General features: G+C 55.0%; 1 protein-coding gene across 1 annotated transcript in view; it reads right to left on the bottom strand.

Moving 5' to 3' along the window:
* The window catches only part of CTNNAL1 (catenin alpha like 1), a 673,107-nt gene that overhangs the window by 155,936 nt on the left and 500,773 nt on the right, over positions 1-16,398 (bottom strand). The window contains exon 9 of the mRNA XM_068123645.2: positions 9,423-9,581. Within this exon, the coding sequence (XP_067979746.2) occupies positions 9,423-9,581 (159 nt within the window). The remainder of the gene's footprint in view (positions 1-9,422; positions 9,582-16,398) is intronic.

Below are 16,398 nucleotides of genomic sequence, written 5' to 3'. Positions count from 1 at the left end.
CCGCGTGTGTGGAATGTTCTCAATTATTGCTGACACCGAGTCCAAAACCATCGATAAAAATGAAATCATATGGTGAGTTAGATTGGAGATAAAGGCGTGAGAGAGACTCAATGGCCTTGAAGTTGAAGTTACAGGCGTTTGAGAATTCATTTCGTTCTATAAACGGCAACTTTCATTGGATTTCCTTCCCGTTTTTTTTCAACCGAGTCGAAAACTATGTTAGCGACTGTGAAAAATGAAATGATATATCGAATTTTTAATATGTATCGACACGTTGCCGTCGGTGTCATGTTAGGCGGTGTATGATACACCATGACGCGATTTAAAAAAATATATCTGCATTTTCCCGCGTGTGTGGAATGTTCTCAATTATTGCTGACACCGACTCTAAAACCATCGATAAAAATGAAATCATATGGTGAGTTAGATTGGAGATAAAGGCGTGAGAGAGACTCAATGGCCTTGAAGTTACAGGCATTTGAGAATTCATTTCGTTCTATAAACGGCAACTTTCATCGGATTTTCTTCTCGTTTTTTTTCAACCGAGTCTAAAACTATGTTAGCGACTGTGAAAAATGAAATGATATATCGAATTTAAAATAGATATCGACACATTGCCGTCGGTGTCATGTTGGGCGGTGTATGATACACCATGACGCGATTTTAAAAAATATATCTCTGCATTTTCCCGCGTGTGTGGAATGTTTGTGGAAAATTAAAGATTTCAAATAAACCTATTTAAAGTGTATGCGCACATAACTAATAAAAAAAACGAAGAAATATCTCTCGGTAATTTCCTGAAACATATTTTACTTCCGGCTAATATGTTGAATGAAATAAAAACGAAGAAATATATGTCGGCATCATTGTTGACGTTTTTGTGACGACTATCATCAAACGAAATAGTAATATATCATAACGGAAAAGCAAAAGCGAATTTTTAATTCCTGAAACGAATTTTTAATTCCTAAATTTAATAAGCGAATTTCCTGAAACATATTTTACTTCCGGCTAATATGTTGAATGAAATAAAAACGAAGAAATATATGTCGGCATCATTGTTGACGTTTTTGTGACGACTATCATCAAACGAAATAGTAATATATCATAACGGAAAAGCAAAAGCGAATTTTTAATATATATCGACACATTGCCGGCGGTCGGGCGGTGTCATGTTGGGCGGTGTATGATACACCATGACGCGATTTTAAAATATATATTGTAGCGGCTGCCGCTGGGGTTACACAATCGCCTTGCACCTATCAAGGACGCGGAGCGATCACCAGGCCGGGCTCGTCCAGGACGCCCGGGCAGGCCCGCGCTCGACTTGCCAGGCCTCGGTCGGGACGCCCGGGCAGGCTCGCCCTCGGCTTGCCAGGCCGCAGCCGGCCCGCGGGGCCACGCCCCCTGGCGCCAGGCCTGGGCAAACCCCCTGGCGGAATAGATATATATTGCCGACCGTAAAACGTTTTTCCCAGAGTGCCTGAGTGTTTGATTCTAATAAAGCAGCTCAGATGAATTCAAGCTTTTTGTCGCGTCCATTCTTTCGATCGACGTGGGAGCCACAGCTCCTTCATTGGTGACCTATCGACATGGACATGGCAGTCGCCCTTAAACTGCCTACCTTCTGGGAGGCTCACGCGGCGGTTTGGTTCGCACAAGCGGAGTCCCTGTTCGCCCTGCGAGGCATCACGGCGGACGACACCCGCTTCCACCACGTGGTCGCTGCGCTCGGTTCAGCCACCGCAGCCCGCGCCCTGAGCCTCCTCGAGAGACCGCCAGCCGCGGACAAATACGGCGCGATTAAGAAGCTTCTCCTCGATGCTTTCGCCCTCCCAGCGGCGGAACGCGCACGGCGCCTGCTCGATTTGCCGGAGCTCGGCGACACGCGCCCTTCCGAGCGAATGGACTACATGCTTTCGCTGCTCGGCGAGCACTCTCCGGCATTCCTGTTCCGGGAGCTGTTCCTCCGTCAGCTGCCTAACCCGGTACGCCTCGCCCTGGCAAGCACGACGATCACAGATCCCCGGGCCCTTGCCAGAGAAGCCGACAAAATCTCCGCCGCGGGACAGCGCATCGCAGCGGCGACATGGGACCCGCCGCCGCCTGATGCACCATCCATGGCGCCCGAGCACCCGGCGCGTTCGACGGCCGAACTGCCGACGCAATTGGCGGCCGCTATACCGAGCCGACCACGTTCAGCACGACGTCCGAAGCCTCCACCCGACCAAGCGTGGTGTTCCTATCATGCCAGGTTCGGACAGAAGGCCCGGACATGCCGACCCCCGTGCACCTTCGGCGGGTCGGGAAACGGCCAGGCCGGCGTTCATTACCTGCCATGAACGCCGGCCACAGTCACACGGGCAACTTACTGTTCATCACGGATAAAGCGTCCGGACGGCGCTTCCTGTGCGACACCGGCGCCCAAGTGAGCGTCATGCCCGCCTCTGACCAGGACAGGCAATCCGCGGTTTGCGGCCCCTCCTTGGTTGCGGCCAACGGATCGACTATCCGCACCTTCGGCCCGCGCAACGTCACCCTCTGCTTCGGCGGCCAACGCTTCGCTTGGACGTTTGTAACCGCCAACGTGCCCATGGCTCTGCTCGGCGCCGACTTCCTCTGCGCACACGGACTGCTGGTGGACGTCCAACGGCGTCGTTTAATCAACGCTGAAACCTTCAGCTCCCTGGTATGCACATTGAGCAGCTCCGCGCCGACCGAGCTGGCATGCACCGTCCCGGCGGCGAACGAGTTTGCTCGCCTGCTCGCGGAGTTCCCGGCCCTCACGCGGCCGACGTTTTCGGCCGTCGCAGTACGGCATGGGATCGAGCACCACATACCAACCACGGGCCCGCCGGTCTACGCCAGGGCCCGCCGCCTCGACCCAGCCAAGCTTGCCGTTGCGAAGGCCGAATTCGACGCGTTGGAGCACCTCGGCATCGTGCGGCGCTCCGATAGCGCGTGGGCCTCGCCACTGCACATCGTGCCAAAGCCGGGGGGTGGATGGCGCCCGTGTGGCGACTACCGCCGTCTTAATGACGCTACAACACCCGACAGGTACCCGATCCCGCATATCCAAGACTTCTCCGCCCGTCTGGCGGGACGGGTCATTTTTTCAAAAATTGATCTCATACGGGGATATCACCAGGTACCTGTCAGGGCGGCCGACGTCCCTAAAACGGCAGTCATCACGCCGTTCGGCTTATTCGAGTTCTTGCGGATGCCGTTTGGTCTCAAGAACGCGGCTCAGGCGTTCCAGCGCTTGATGGACGGCGTGCTGCGTGACCTGCCGTTCCTTTTCGTTTACCTGGACGACATCCTCGTCGCCAGCACGTCCCGGGCCGAGCACCTCCTCCACCTCCGAACACTGTTCGGGCGCCTCAGCGAGCACGGCCTCATCGTCAACCCGGCCAAATGCCACTTCGGCACGACGGCCGTTGATTTTTTGGGCCACCACATCACCAAGAACGGGGCTGTGCCGCTGCCAACCAAGGTCGAGGCCATCACCACTTTCCCGCGTCCCCGCACCATAAAGGCCCTGCAGGAATTCCTGGGAATGGTGAATTTTTATCACCGCTTCGTGCCCCGCGCTGCTCAACTCATGCGGCCCCTCTACGAAGCCCTCCGGGGCAAGCCGGCCAAGCACGACATCGCCTGGTCCGCAGCAATGGATGCGGCCTTCCAAAGCTCAAAGCGGGCCCTCGCCGACGCAACACTGCTCGCTCACCCGGTGCTCAACGCTCCCATCGCCCTCACCACGGATGCCTCCGACTACGCGGTGGGCGCCGTACATGAGCAATGGGTGAACGGGGTTTGGCAGCCACTCGCTTTTTTCAGCCGGCAGCTCCGGCCGAACGAGCTCAAATACAGCACGTTTGACCGGGAGCTCCTCGGTCTACACCTGGCCGTCCGCCATTTCCGCCACCTCCTGGAGGGCCGACCTTTCACGGCGTTCGTCGACCACAAGCCGTTGGTTTACGCCATGGCCAAGGTCACGGAGCCATGGTCGGCCCGCCAACAGCGCCACCTCTCCGCCGTGTCGGAGTTTACCACGGACATCCGGCACGTCGCCGGCAAAAACAACGCCGTGGCCGACTGTCTTTCCCGGGCCAGCGCGAACGCGGTCCACCTGGGCGTGGATTTTGCGCTCATGGCGGCGGACCAAACCACCGACACCACGGTGCAAGCCCTCCGGGCGGCGGACACGGGCCTCCGCCTGGCCGACATCCCCTGCGCGGACACTGTCCTGCTCTGCGACGTCTCCCAAGGCCGGCCTCGCCCCATCGTGCCCGTCACCTGGCAACGCCGCATCTTCGCCTCCCTCCACGGCCTTTCCCACCCGGGCCGGAAAGCTTCCCAGAAGCTGGTGTCGGCGCGTTTCGTCTGGCACGGCCTTCGTCGGGACGTCCGCGATTGGACCAGCGCCTGCACCGCCTGCCAACGGGCCAAGGTCCACCGACACACCCAGGCCCCGCTGGCACCTTTCACCGTGCCCGAACGACGTTTCGACCACGTCAACGTGGATCTGGTGGGCCCCCTTCCCCCATCACGAGGGTTCACACACCTGCTCACCATGGTGGACAGGACCACCAGGTGGCCGGAGGCCGTTCCCCTCGTCTCCACCACCACCGCCGACGTGGCGCAGGCCTTCATCGCCACCTGGGTCGCCCGCTTCGGCGCACCGGCGGACATCTCGTCAGACCGCGGACCACAGTTCACCTCCGAGCTGTGGGGCGCGGTCGCCCGCAACCTGGGGGTCAAGCTCCACCGTACTACGGCCTACCACCCCCAAGCAAACGGGTTGTGCGAGCGATTCCACCGCTCCATGAAGGCCGCGCTCATGGCCGGCCTTCAAGACGGCGGTTGGGCCGACCGGCTGCCGTGGGTCCTTTTGGGCCTTCGCACGGCCCCCAAGGAGGACCTCCAGGCATCCACCGCCGAGCTGGTCTATGGCCAGGTGCTACGCGTCCCGGGCGAATTCGTGCCCGACGCTACCAGCCCCTGGTCCGCAGCTCGCCAGCGCTCGGACCTCCAGGAGGCCGCCCGACGGTTTGCCCCCGTGCCGACATCCCACCACGGTGACCCCCAGTCCTACGTCCCCCCAGCACTCCGCACCGCGGAGTATGTTTTTGTGCGTCACGACGCACATCGGCGGCCACTCCAGCCGCCGTACGACGGGCCCTTCCGGGTGCTGCGACGGGACGACAAGTCGTTCGTCATCGACATCGGCGGCAGGTCGGACCGGATTGCAGTGGACCGCCTCAAGCCGGCGCACGTGGACGTCGACCACCCACCACGGGTGGCCCTCCCGCCGCGGCGAGGCCGCCCCCCGTCCACGGTGCCCCCCACTCGACCGCCCACCACCTCACCGGACCCCCTCCCACGACCCACCAGGGGTCGCTTCGGCCGGGTCATCAGGACCCCCCTCAAGTTGACCCTGTCGGTGCAAGTCGATTCTGGGGGGACGTGTGTAGCGGCTGCCGCTGGGGTTACACAATCGCCTTGCACCTATCAAGGACGCGGAGCGATCACCAGGCCGGGCTCGTCCAGGACGCCCGGGCAGGCCCGCGCTCGACTTGCCAGGCCTCGGTCGGGACGCCCGGGCAGGCTCGCCCTCGGCTTGCCAGGCCGCAGCCGGCCCGCGGGGCCACGCCCCCTGGCGCCAGGCCTGGGCAAACCCCCTGGCGGAATAGATATATATTGCCGACCGTAAAACGTTTTTCCCAGAGTGCCTGAGTGTTTGATTCTAATAAAGCAGCTCAGATGAATTCAAGCTTTTTGTCGCGTCCATTCTTTCGATCGACGTGGGAGCCACAGCTCCTTCAATATCTCTGCATTTTCCCGCGTGTGTGGATTGTTCTCAATTATTGCTGACACCGAGTCTAAAAGTAAAACCATCGATAAAAATGAAATCATATGGTGAGTTAGATTGGAGATAAAGGCGTGAGAGAGACTCAATGGCCTTGAAGTTACAGGCCTTTGAGAATTTATTTCGTTCTATAAACGGCAACTTTCATCGGATTTTCTTCCCGTTTTTTTTCAACCGAGTCTAAAACTATGTTAGCGACTGTGAAAAATGAAATGATTTATCGAATTTGATTTGAAATAAAACTGGGGGAGAGCAAGACACCACGGGCCTACAAAACAGGACTCAAAGCTATGCGAGTTAATAAAATGGTGGATATTTGTTTATAGCCACTCCCAGAATGGGTGGAGCTATGGGTGGAGCTACTCTGCAAACCGAGTAAGCCACACCCCGGACAGACACCCAACAGATAGACAGACAGACAGACAGACAGAATCATCTACGGCTATTATAATATAGATGATGTCCTCGCTCACGTGGTCTGGCAGCCACATTGCATCAAAGAAAAAAACCCTTCATAAACAGAAGAGTTGACTTTCACCAAGTTGACTACGCAGAGTAAATATTCTATGAATACCATCTAGTTTTTATTATTATCGGGAACAATGATGACACCGATCAGAGGGCATTATACACCGCCCAAATAAAGGGATGTGTTGACTATTGTGAGAAATCTAGATAAAACCGAAATTACGCACAATAACCTTCATTTATTTCGCTGATGTGAATAGCATAATTAAAGGATGTGAAAGTGACGGGTTGGAGCTATGGTTTGTAAGTGTGTTGATGTAATGAATGCGGTATGTATGGTGATGCGGCTGCCTATGAAACACCAGGATGACAGTTTAGAGGTGGGTCGGGATTCAAACCCAGGCTGGACAGCTCAGAGGTGAGTGTGCGCATACCTGTAGGCTAACCTGCCAGATTAACCGAACACAGCACATTCAATCATTAAATCAAGTGAAAACCCTGTCACTGCAGCATAATTAAAATTGTACTACATGTTATCAGTAAAATAATTTGCCTATTCATGAATCCCTATATAATTGTAATCACAGTGCAATATTATTAATCATCGTTAACCTAATTTACAAAGCGAAACTTATTTTCAAGCCAACCTTTTTCACCTCATCATTTTAAATTCCCATGCTGTCATGAATCACCAAAAACATCTGAATCATCACACCATCGTTAAACTGCATCATTTAAATTCACTTAATTGCTTCACTTAGGCAACTTGTGAGAAAGAAAAAAGTAGTGCAGTTACACTAGATTATTACCTCAAGCACCTATGGTGGGGAGGAGGTTATGTTTGCGCATAAGTTGAGTATTCACCCATATCTGTCTGTTTGTCTTTTTCTTTTGTCCCTCTTTGAGCAGGATGGCTCAAAGGGTTATGGACGGATTCAGAGGAAACTTGGTGGGCAGGTTGGGTGTGTGACAAGACCGAATTGATTCGATGTTGGTGAAGATCCGGATCAGGTGATTGTTTAAGTGATTCTTCACCATTGATAAGGCTAAAATAGATATATATATATATATATATACAGACTTGGCATTTAATATGGAATATTTTTTTTGTGGGGGTGAACTTACTTTTCAAGATGACTTAGAACCAAAAGTTCATTGGAATTATGTTGAAATTATTCTAGATTTTGTTAATGTGACCTTTAAAAGAAACAAAAACCACATTTGACATTTCGAAACAAACAAATTGGAAAGTGAAAGTGATGTAAACTGATATCGAACTCAATTCATGGACAGTGCTGTGTTAAACTTCTGTACGTTTTCCAGAAGTATCTCTTTATTTTGCACATTAGCCAAAATTTTTTTTAACAAAAACAAAAGTTAAATTACGACTGGGATTACGGACAGTAAAATTACAGTTCAGTACTTCGTGTAACCCCCACGAGCATTCAGGAGAGCACGCACACGTTGAGGCATGCTGTTCACGAGATTTGCCAAGGTTTGGACAGGAATCGCTTGCCATGCAGTGACAATAGCCTGCTGCAATTCACGCACAGAGGTCAGCTGCTGGTCCAAGAGGTCGAATTGACGCGTTAATTCTGCCCACAAGTTCTCTATCAGATTCATATCTGGGGACATGGCAGGCCACTCCATATGCTCAACACCATGGTCAGCAAGAAAGTGTTGGATCATGCGAGCACGATGAGGCCGTGCATTGTCATTTGGAAGACAAAGTTTCCTCGAAAGGCTGCACGAGCAAATGGAAGCAATGTTTCTTCCAGAATGGCCCTGTATTTAAACTGGTTCAGGTTTCCATTCAGAACAACCAGGTCAGTTTTGCCCCCTGCATGAAAAGCAGCCCAAACGGTCACCCCACCACCTCCAGCTTGGACTCTTGGCACTGTACAATCTTTGTTGTAGGTTTCATGCACTTGTCTGCGCACTCGGACGTGGCCATCTTGACGATAGACCAGAAATCTAGACTCGTCACTGAAGATCACATGATTCCAGTGTCCTGGCTGCCATTGACGGTGCTCTCTGGCCCACTGCAATCGGCGCTGGCGGTGTTGTCTGGTCAGGCGTGGCTTTCTCAGGGGATGCCTGGCACGATAGCCTGCTTGAACCAGTCGTTGGTTGACTAGCCTTCTGGATACAGGCACATTTGTCAGTTGCTGCCACTCAGCCCTAAGCCGATTAGCTGACTTGGTACGGCCATTGCGGACTAACCGGTGCAGCTGGCGATCATCCCTCCTTGTGGTTCTGCGGGGACGTCCTGGCCTCAGTATTGGAGTAGGGACACCCCTCTGAGCATTTCATTCAGGATCTTTGACACCTGACCTTGAGTGATGCCATACTGCCGAGCAATAGCACGCTCTTTCATGCCGTAATTTCGTAAAGCCGCCACTCCATGACAAATAGCATTGTCGAGTTGACGGACCATCTCCAGAGGAAGCGGCAATAACTTTTGGAGACGCGCAGCAGTTGTTTTCCACTAATACAGAACGCAACAACCCTTGTATACCCGACTGTGAAGCCAATCGTCAAATGCACCTGTCCGTACATTTTGCCACGCCACCTGTGATATAATCCTGTTGTTGACTTCTTGCTGCGACAGACAATCAGTGACATGGTTCTTTTAACAAATAAATCACCAAAGTGTCAAAGAAACTCACCAGATTGATATACTGAGTTAAGAAAGTAAACCCAAGTCAAGGAAAAAAAAAAATTCCATATTAAATGCCAAGTCTGTATATATATGTATATAGTACGATATCTCAAAACGTTATGGACAGATTCGGACAAAATTTGGTGGACAGGTTGAGTAGGCGACGATAACAAGGCGATCAGATTTTGGGTCAGGTCTGAATCCAGATCCGGCCTATCAATGGGATATAAAAAAAAACATAAAATGTTCAGCCTGGCGGAGGTTTGTGCTCTACCGAGTGCCCTTCTAGTTCCAGTAATTTAACAATTGCTAAATTGGATTTAAAATCGTTTTCTTTGAAACATCTTAATATTATTTTCTACACCCTTATAACACGTCGTTCAGCTTTTGCTGCTTCTCCTTCCTTTGCTTTTTCAAACAAACCTCCACTAGCTGATCACGAAGCTCAAGCAGCCGTGACGAAATCTGTGAGCAGGCCTCTAAGTCTCCATCAATTGCAGATTCCTTCAATCTGCGCAGAAGTCCATTCTCACCGTGTGTGGCTAAAAGTTCAGAGGTTTGCTCGGTTGCAGTGATCAGTAGCTGAAGAAACAACCAGGAGCATAATGGTGACAATGTTTAAATGTTCAGTCATTATGAATACACCAATCATTAAACAAATGACATAAATAAGCAATGTGATGCAGGTATGCCTCATTAAATGCTCCAACATGGATGTTGTTCAATGCTTATTTTATAAATAATTTACAAAGCATTGCGGGGCTTCCACTAACAATTGGCTTACAGAAGTCGACATTAAAAATTAATCGGAGTAAAAATGTTAACATCTTCTGACATGTGATTCTTCTTCTTCGTTTGTATGCAGCACAAGATTGTGGGGTAGCATCATTGATTGAGGACGTGGCTGTTCCACTGATGCAGTGCCCTCTGGTGGATAGAGAAGGAATTTGTAACTTGACGAGGTGCTGGAAAAGGCTTGCCTACTCTTCACGAAGGACACCATGGGATCTTTAACGTCCAACATCTAATGTTGGCAAATGGACACCCATTTAAAGTAAATAAAAGAATAAACTAGAAAGCATCTGAAAATGCATAGGCCATCTGCGTCTGTTCGTATTCAGATGTCGTCTTCTTCTTCTTCTTCCAAATGCTCAAAGTAATGAAAAAGTTTTTTAAAATACGAAATTTAAATTGATGATTTTATGCAGCCTTGACCTTTGAACTTCAGATCTAAAAACAAATCAGCTTCTAGATTTTGTTTGGTGAACCAATTCAGTGACCAAATATGCAAATTCTTAAAATTTCAGGTCAATTGGATGAAAATTTATGATTTTATGTGACGCTGACCTTTGACCTTCTGACCAAAATATTAATTTGTCTTCTCCATACTATCATAATGAACCTTTGTAGAAAATTTGATGACAAAACTCAAATGGTAAGAAAGTTATGGCCCGGACACCCGGACACCCGGAACACACACACACACACACACACACACACACACACACACACACACACACACACACACACACACACACACACACACACACACACACACACACACACACACACACACAATCACAATCACAAAACCCCCCTTCTCCTGCAGTGCACGAGACGGGCTAACAAGCCAAACCTTAAATTAAATAAAAGCCCCCTTGTATGTGTTGGCATTTTTATTCCAACCAGCACGACTGTATCAGACAACAAACATCCCATGGTATATAACGGATTGTAGGAGCTGTGCTCCCACGTCAATCGGAAGAATGGACGCGACAAAAAGCTGGAATTCGTCCGAGTTTCTTTATTGTCACAAAACAACTCGGGTACTCTGAAAAGCCCGTTTATCGGGCAGCAATATATATACACACATTATCCTGGAGCGTTTGCCCGAGAAAGGCGAGAGGGGGCGTGGCCGGGCGTCGTGGCCGCGGCCTGGCAAGTCGAGGGCGGGCATGCCCGGGCATGCCCGGGCGTCCCGGACGCAGCCTGGCAAGTCGAGCGGGCGTGGCCGGGCGTGCCCGGGCATGCCCGGGCGTCCCGGCCGAGGCCTGGCAAGTTGAGCGCGGGCCTGCCCGGGCGTCCTGGACGAGCCCGGCATGGTGATCGCTCCGCGTCCTTGGTAGGTGCAAGGCGATTGTGTAAACCCAGCGGTAGCCGCTACACACGTCCCCCCAGAATTGACTTGCACCGGCAGGGTCAATTTGAGGGGGGTCCTGATGACCCGGCCAAAGCGACCCCTGGCGGGTCGTGGGGGGGGGGGGGGGGTGGTCCGGTGTGGTGGTGGGCGGTCGAGTGGGGGGCACCGTGGACGGGGGGCGGCCTCGCCGCGGCGGACCAACCGTGGCGGTTGGTCGAACTCCACGTGCGCCGGCTTGAGGCGGTCCACCGCAATCCGGTCCGACCTGCCACCTATGTCGATGACGAACGACTTGTCGTCCCGTCGCAGGACCAGGAAGGGCCCGTCGTACGGCGGCCGGAGTGGCCCCCGATGTGCGCCATGACGCACAAAAACGTACTCCGCTGTGCGAAGCGCTGGTGGGACGTAGGACTGGGGGTCACCGTGGTGGGATGTTGGCACGGGGGCAAACCGTCGGGCGGCCTCCTGGAGGTCCGAGCGCTGGTGAGCTGCGGACCAGGGACTGGTAGCGTCGGGCACAAATTCGCCCGGGATGCGTAGCGCCTGGCCGTAGACAAGCTCGGCGGTGGATGCCCGGAGGTCCTCCTTGGGGGCCGTGCGGAGGCCCAAAAGGACCCACGGCAGCCGGTCGGCCCAACCGCCGCCTTGAAGGCCGGCCATGAGCGCGGCCTTCATGGAGCGGTGGAATCGCTCGCACAACCCGTTGGCTTGGGGGTGGTAGGCCGTAGTACGGTGGAGCTTGACCCCCAGGTTGAGGGCGACCGCGCCCCACAGCTCGGAGGTGAACTGCGGTCCGCGGGTCTGACGAGATGTCCGCCGGTGCGCCGAAGCGGGTGACCCAGGTGGCGATGAAAGCCTGCGCCACGTCGGCGGTGGTGGTGGAGACGAGGGGAACGGCCTCGGGCCACCTGGTGGTCCTGTCCACCATGGTGAGCAGGTGTGTGAACCCCCGTGATGGGGGGAGGGGGCCCACCAGATCCACGTTGACGTGGTCGAAACGTCGTTCGGGCACGGTGAAAGGTGCCAGCGGGGCCTGGGTGTGTCGGTGGACCTTGGCCTGTTGGCAGGCTGTGCAGGTGCTGGTCCAATCGCGGACGTCCCGTCGAAGGCCGTGCCAGACGAATCGCGCTGACACCAGCTTCTGGGAAGCTTTCCGGCCCGGGTGGGAAAGGCCCTGGAGGGAGGCGAAGATGCGGCGTTGCCAGGTAACGGGCACGATGGGGCGAGGCTGGCCTTGGGAGACGTCGCAGAGCAGGACAGTGTCCGCGAAGGGGATGTCGGCCAGGCGGAGGCCCGTGTCCGCCGCCCGGAGGGCTTGCACCATGGTGTCGGTGGTTTGGTCCGCCGCCATAAGCGCGAAGTCCACGCCAAGGTGGACCGCGTTCGCGCTGGCCCGAGAAAGACAGTCGGCCACGGCGTTGTTTTTGCCGGCGACGTGCCGGATGTCCGTGGTAAACTCCGACACGGCGGAGAGGTGGCGCTGTTGGCGGGCCGACCACGGCTCCGTGACCTTGGCCATTGCATAAACCAACGGCTTGTGGTCGACGAACGCCGTGAAGGGTCGGCCCTCCAGGAGGTGGTGGAAATGGCGAACGGCCAGGTGTAGACCGAGGAGCTCACGGTCAAACGTGCTGTATTTGAGCTCGTTCGGCCGAAGCTGCCGGCTGAAAAAAGCGAGTGGCTGCCAAACCCCGTTCACCCATTGCTCATGTACGGCGCCCACCGCGTAGTCGGAGGCATCCGTGGTGAGGGCGATGGGAGCGTTGAGCACCGGGTGAGCAAGCAGTGTTGCGTCGGCGAGGGCCCGCTTTGAGCTTTGGAAGGCCGCATCCATTGCTGCGGACCAGACGATGTCGTGCTTGGCCGGCTTGCCCCGGAGGGCTTCGTAGAGGGGCCGCATGAGTTGAGCAGCGCGGGGCACGAAGCGGTGATAGAAATTCACCATTCCCAGGAATTCCTGCAGGGCCTTTATGGAGCGGGGACGCGGAAACGTGGTGATGGCCTCGACCTTGGTTGGCAGCGGCACGGCCCCGTTCTTGGTGATGTGGTGGCCCAAAAAATCAACGGCCGTCGTGCCGAAGTGGCATTTGGCCGGGTTGACGATGAGGCCATGCTCGCTGAGGCGCCCGAACAGTGTTCGGAGGTGGAGGAGGTGCTCGGCCCGGGACGTGCTGGCGATGAGGATGTCGTCCAGGTAAACAAAGAGGAACGGCAGGTCACGCAGCACGCCGTCCATCAAGCGCTGGAACGCCTGAGCCGCGTTCTTGAGGCCAAACGGCATCCGTAGGAATTCGAATAAGCCGAATGGTGTGATGACGGCCGTTATAGGGACATCGGCCGCCCTGACAGGTGCCTGGTGATATCCCCGTATGAGATCGATTTTTGAAAAAATGACCCGTCCTGCCAGACGGACGGAGAGGTCTTGGATGTGCGGGATCGGATACCTGTCGGGGGTGGTAGCGTCGTTAAGGCGGCGGTAGTCGCCACATGGGCGCCAGCCGCCCCCTGGCTTTGGGACGATGTGTAGTGGCGAAGCCCACGCGCTATCGGAGCGCCGCACGATGCCGAGGTGTTCCAAAGCGTCGAACTCGGCTTTGGCCACGGCGAGCTTGGCTGGGTCGAGGCGGCGGGCTCTGGCATAGACCGGCGGGCCCGTGGTTGGTATGTGGTGCTCGATCCCATGTCGTACTGCGATGGCCAAAAACGTCGGCCGCGTGAGGGCCGGGAACTCCGTGAGCAGGCGAGCAAACACGTTCGCCGCCGGGAGGGCGCATGCCAGCTCGGTCGGAGCGGAGCTGCTCAATGTGCATACCAGGGAGCTGAAGGTCTCGGCGTTGATGAGGCGATGCCGTTGGACGTCCACCAGTCCGTGTGCGCAGAGGAAGTCGGCGCCTAGCAGAGCCATGGGCACGTTTGCGGTTACAAACGTCCAAGTAAAGCGTTGGCCGCCGAAGCAGAGGGTGACGTTGCATGGGCCGAAGGTGCGGATGGCCGATCCGTTGGCCGCAACCAAGGAGGGGCAGCAAACCGTGGACTGCCTGTCCTGACCAGAGGCGGGTATGACGCTCAGTTGGGCGCCGGTGTCGCACAGGAAGCACCGTCCGGACGCTTTGTCCGTGATGAAAAGTAAGTTGCCCGTGTGGCCGGCGCTAAGGGCTGGTAATGAACGCCGGCCCGGCCGTTTCCCGGCCTGCCGAAGGTGCACGGGGGTCGGCATGTCCGGGCCTTCTGTCCGAACCTGGCATGATAGTAACACCACGCTTGGTCAGGTGGAGGCCCCGGTCGTCATGCTGGAGGTGTTCGGCTCGGCGTAGCGGCCGCCAATTGCGTCGGCAGTTCGGTCGTCGACCCTGCCGGGTGCTCGGGCGCCATGGGCGTTGCGTCGGACGGCGGTGGGCCCCAGGTCACTGCTGCAATGCGTTGGCCTGCCGCGGAGATCTTGTGGGCTTCCCTGGCGAGGGCGCGGGGATCCGTGATCGTCGTGCTTGCCAAGGCGAAGCGTACCGGGCTAGGCAGCTGACTGAGGAACAGCTCCCGGAACAGGAATGCCGGAGAGTGCTCGCCGAGCAGCGAAAGCATGTAGTCCATTCACTCGGACGGGCGCGTGTCGCCGAGCTCGGGCAGGTCGAGCAGGCGCCGTGCGCGTTCCGCCGATGGGAGGGCGAAAGCGTCGAGGAGGAGCTTTTTAATCGCACCGTATTTGTCAGCGGCTGGCGGGCTATCGAGGAGGCTCAGGGCGCGGGCCGCGGTGGCTCAATCGAGCGCTGCTACCACATGGTGGAAGCGGGTGTCGTCGGCCATGATGCCTCGCAGGGCGAACAGGGCGTCCACCTGGGCGAACCAAACCGCCGCGTGAGCCTCCCAGAAGGTAGGCAGTTTAAGGGCAACTGCCGTGTCCATGTCGGTAGGTCACCAATGTAGGAGCTGTGCTCCCACGTCAATCGGAAGAATGGACGCGACAAAAAGCTGGAATTCGTCCGAGTTTCTTTATTGTCACAAAACAACTCGGGTACTCTGAAAAGCCCGTTTATCGGGCAGCAATATATATACACACATTATCCCGGAGCGTTTGCCCGGGAAAGGCGAGAGGGGGCGTGGCTGGGCGTCCTGGCCGCGGCCTGGCAAGTCGAGGGCGGGCATGCCCGGGCATGCCCCGGTGTCCCGGACGTGGCCTGGCAAGTCGAGAGCGGGCATGGCCGGGCGTACCCGGGCATGCCCGGGCGTCCTGGCCGAGGCCTGGCAAGTTGAGCGCGGGCCTGCCCGGGCGTCCTGGACGAGCCCGGCATGGTGATCGCTCCGCGTCCTTGGTAGGTGCAAGGCGATTGTGTAAACCCAGCGGTAGCCGCTACAGGATGTGGAATTGATTAGTCGCTCGTCTGACAAATGGAACATGTCATTCAATCATGGCAAGACTCTGTGTCACCTTGGTGCTCCAGTATGATCATCAAAAGAAATAACATTTCTATTTCCAGGGTCAGTCACAGGAAGAAGTTCAGTATTTTGAAATTCTCGGCCTCATCATTCTCGGCCTCATCCACTACGTCTTTTTTTCTTTTCTTTTTTTTTGTAGACAGGATTGAGGCTCGTGAAAGAGCTAACATTTATCACACAAACAAATCAAACAGACAAACAAAGTATATAAAAAGGGGAGCGGTAGACAAGATGGGGAGAGTAGGGGAAGCACATAAACACAACATTTGAGAGCAGGGACATCGGGAGATCTGTGGGAGGGAGAGGGCTTGGGAGGAGGCGGCGTGGGAAGGGGGAGGGGGTGGGGGTGGGAGAAGTATAAAACACAAGGACACCAAGGACTTCCAGGAAAGAAGTTGGTGTTTCAAAAAAGTGGATTTGGGGTGAAATTAGCGGGGGTAGAAAAGATCAAGGTTTTGGATGGGGGAAGATAAGAGATGGTGGTGAACAGCTGTTTTAAAGAACTGGAGGGAGGAGTGGGGTTGAAAAGAGTGAGGGAGTTTGTTCCAGAGGCGGGAGAAAAGAGGAATGAAGGAGTGAAGGTGAGCAGAGAGTCTTGATTTTGGCAGTTTAACCATAAGAGGGTTGCAGGCAGATCTGGTGCGACCTGTAGGAATATTTGTGGGACAGAGCACAGAGAGAGCTGGGGGAGCAAGGCCGGAGAGGAGTCGGTAGAAGACGGAAAGACAGTCTTCTACCATCTCCGAGCATCCATCTCCTGGCCTCTAAAGCCAACACACTCCATCATTGCAAGTCAGTCCGACAAAATTCAAAAGGCCTTTGTCCGTA

This window comes from Myxine glutinosa, chromosome 7 (genome assembly GCF_964187855.1).
Source record: "Myxine glutinosa chromosome 7, kmMyxGlut1.1, whole genome shotgun sequence".
Lineage (NCBI taxonomy): Eukaryota > Metazoa > Chordata > Myxini > Myxiniformes > Myxinidae > Myxine > Myxine glutinosa.
This window is presented reverse-complemented; position numbering and strand designations above follow the sequence as displayed.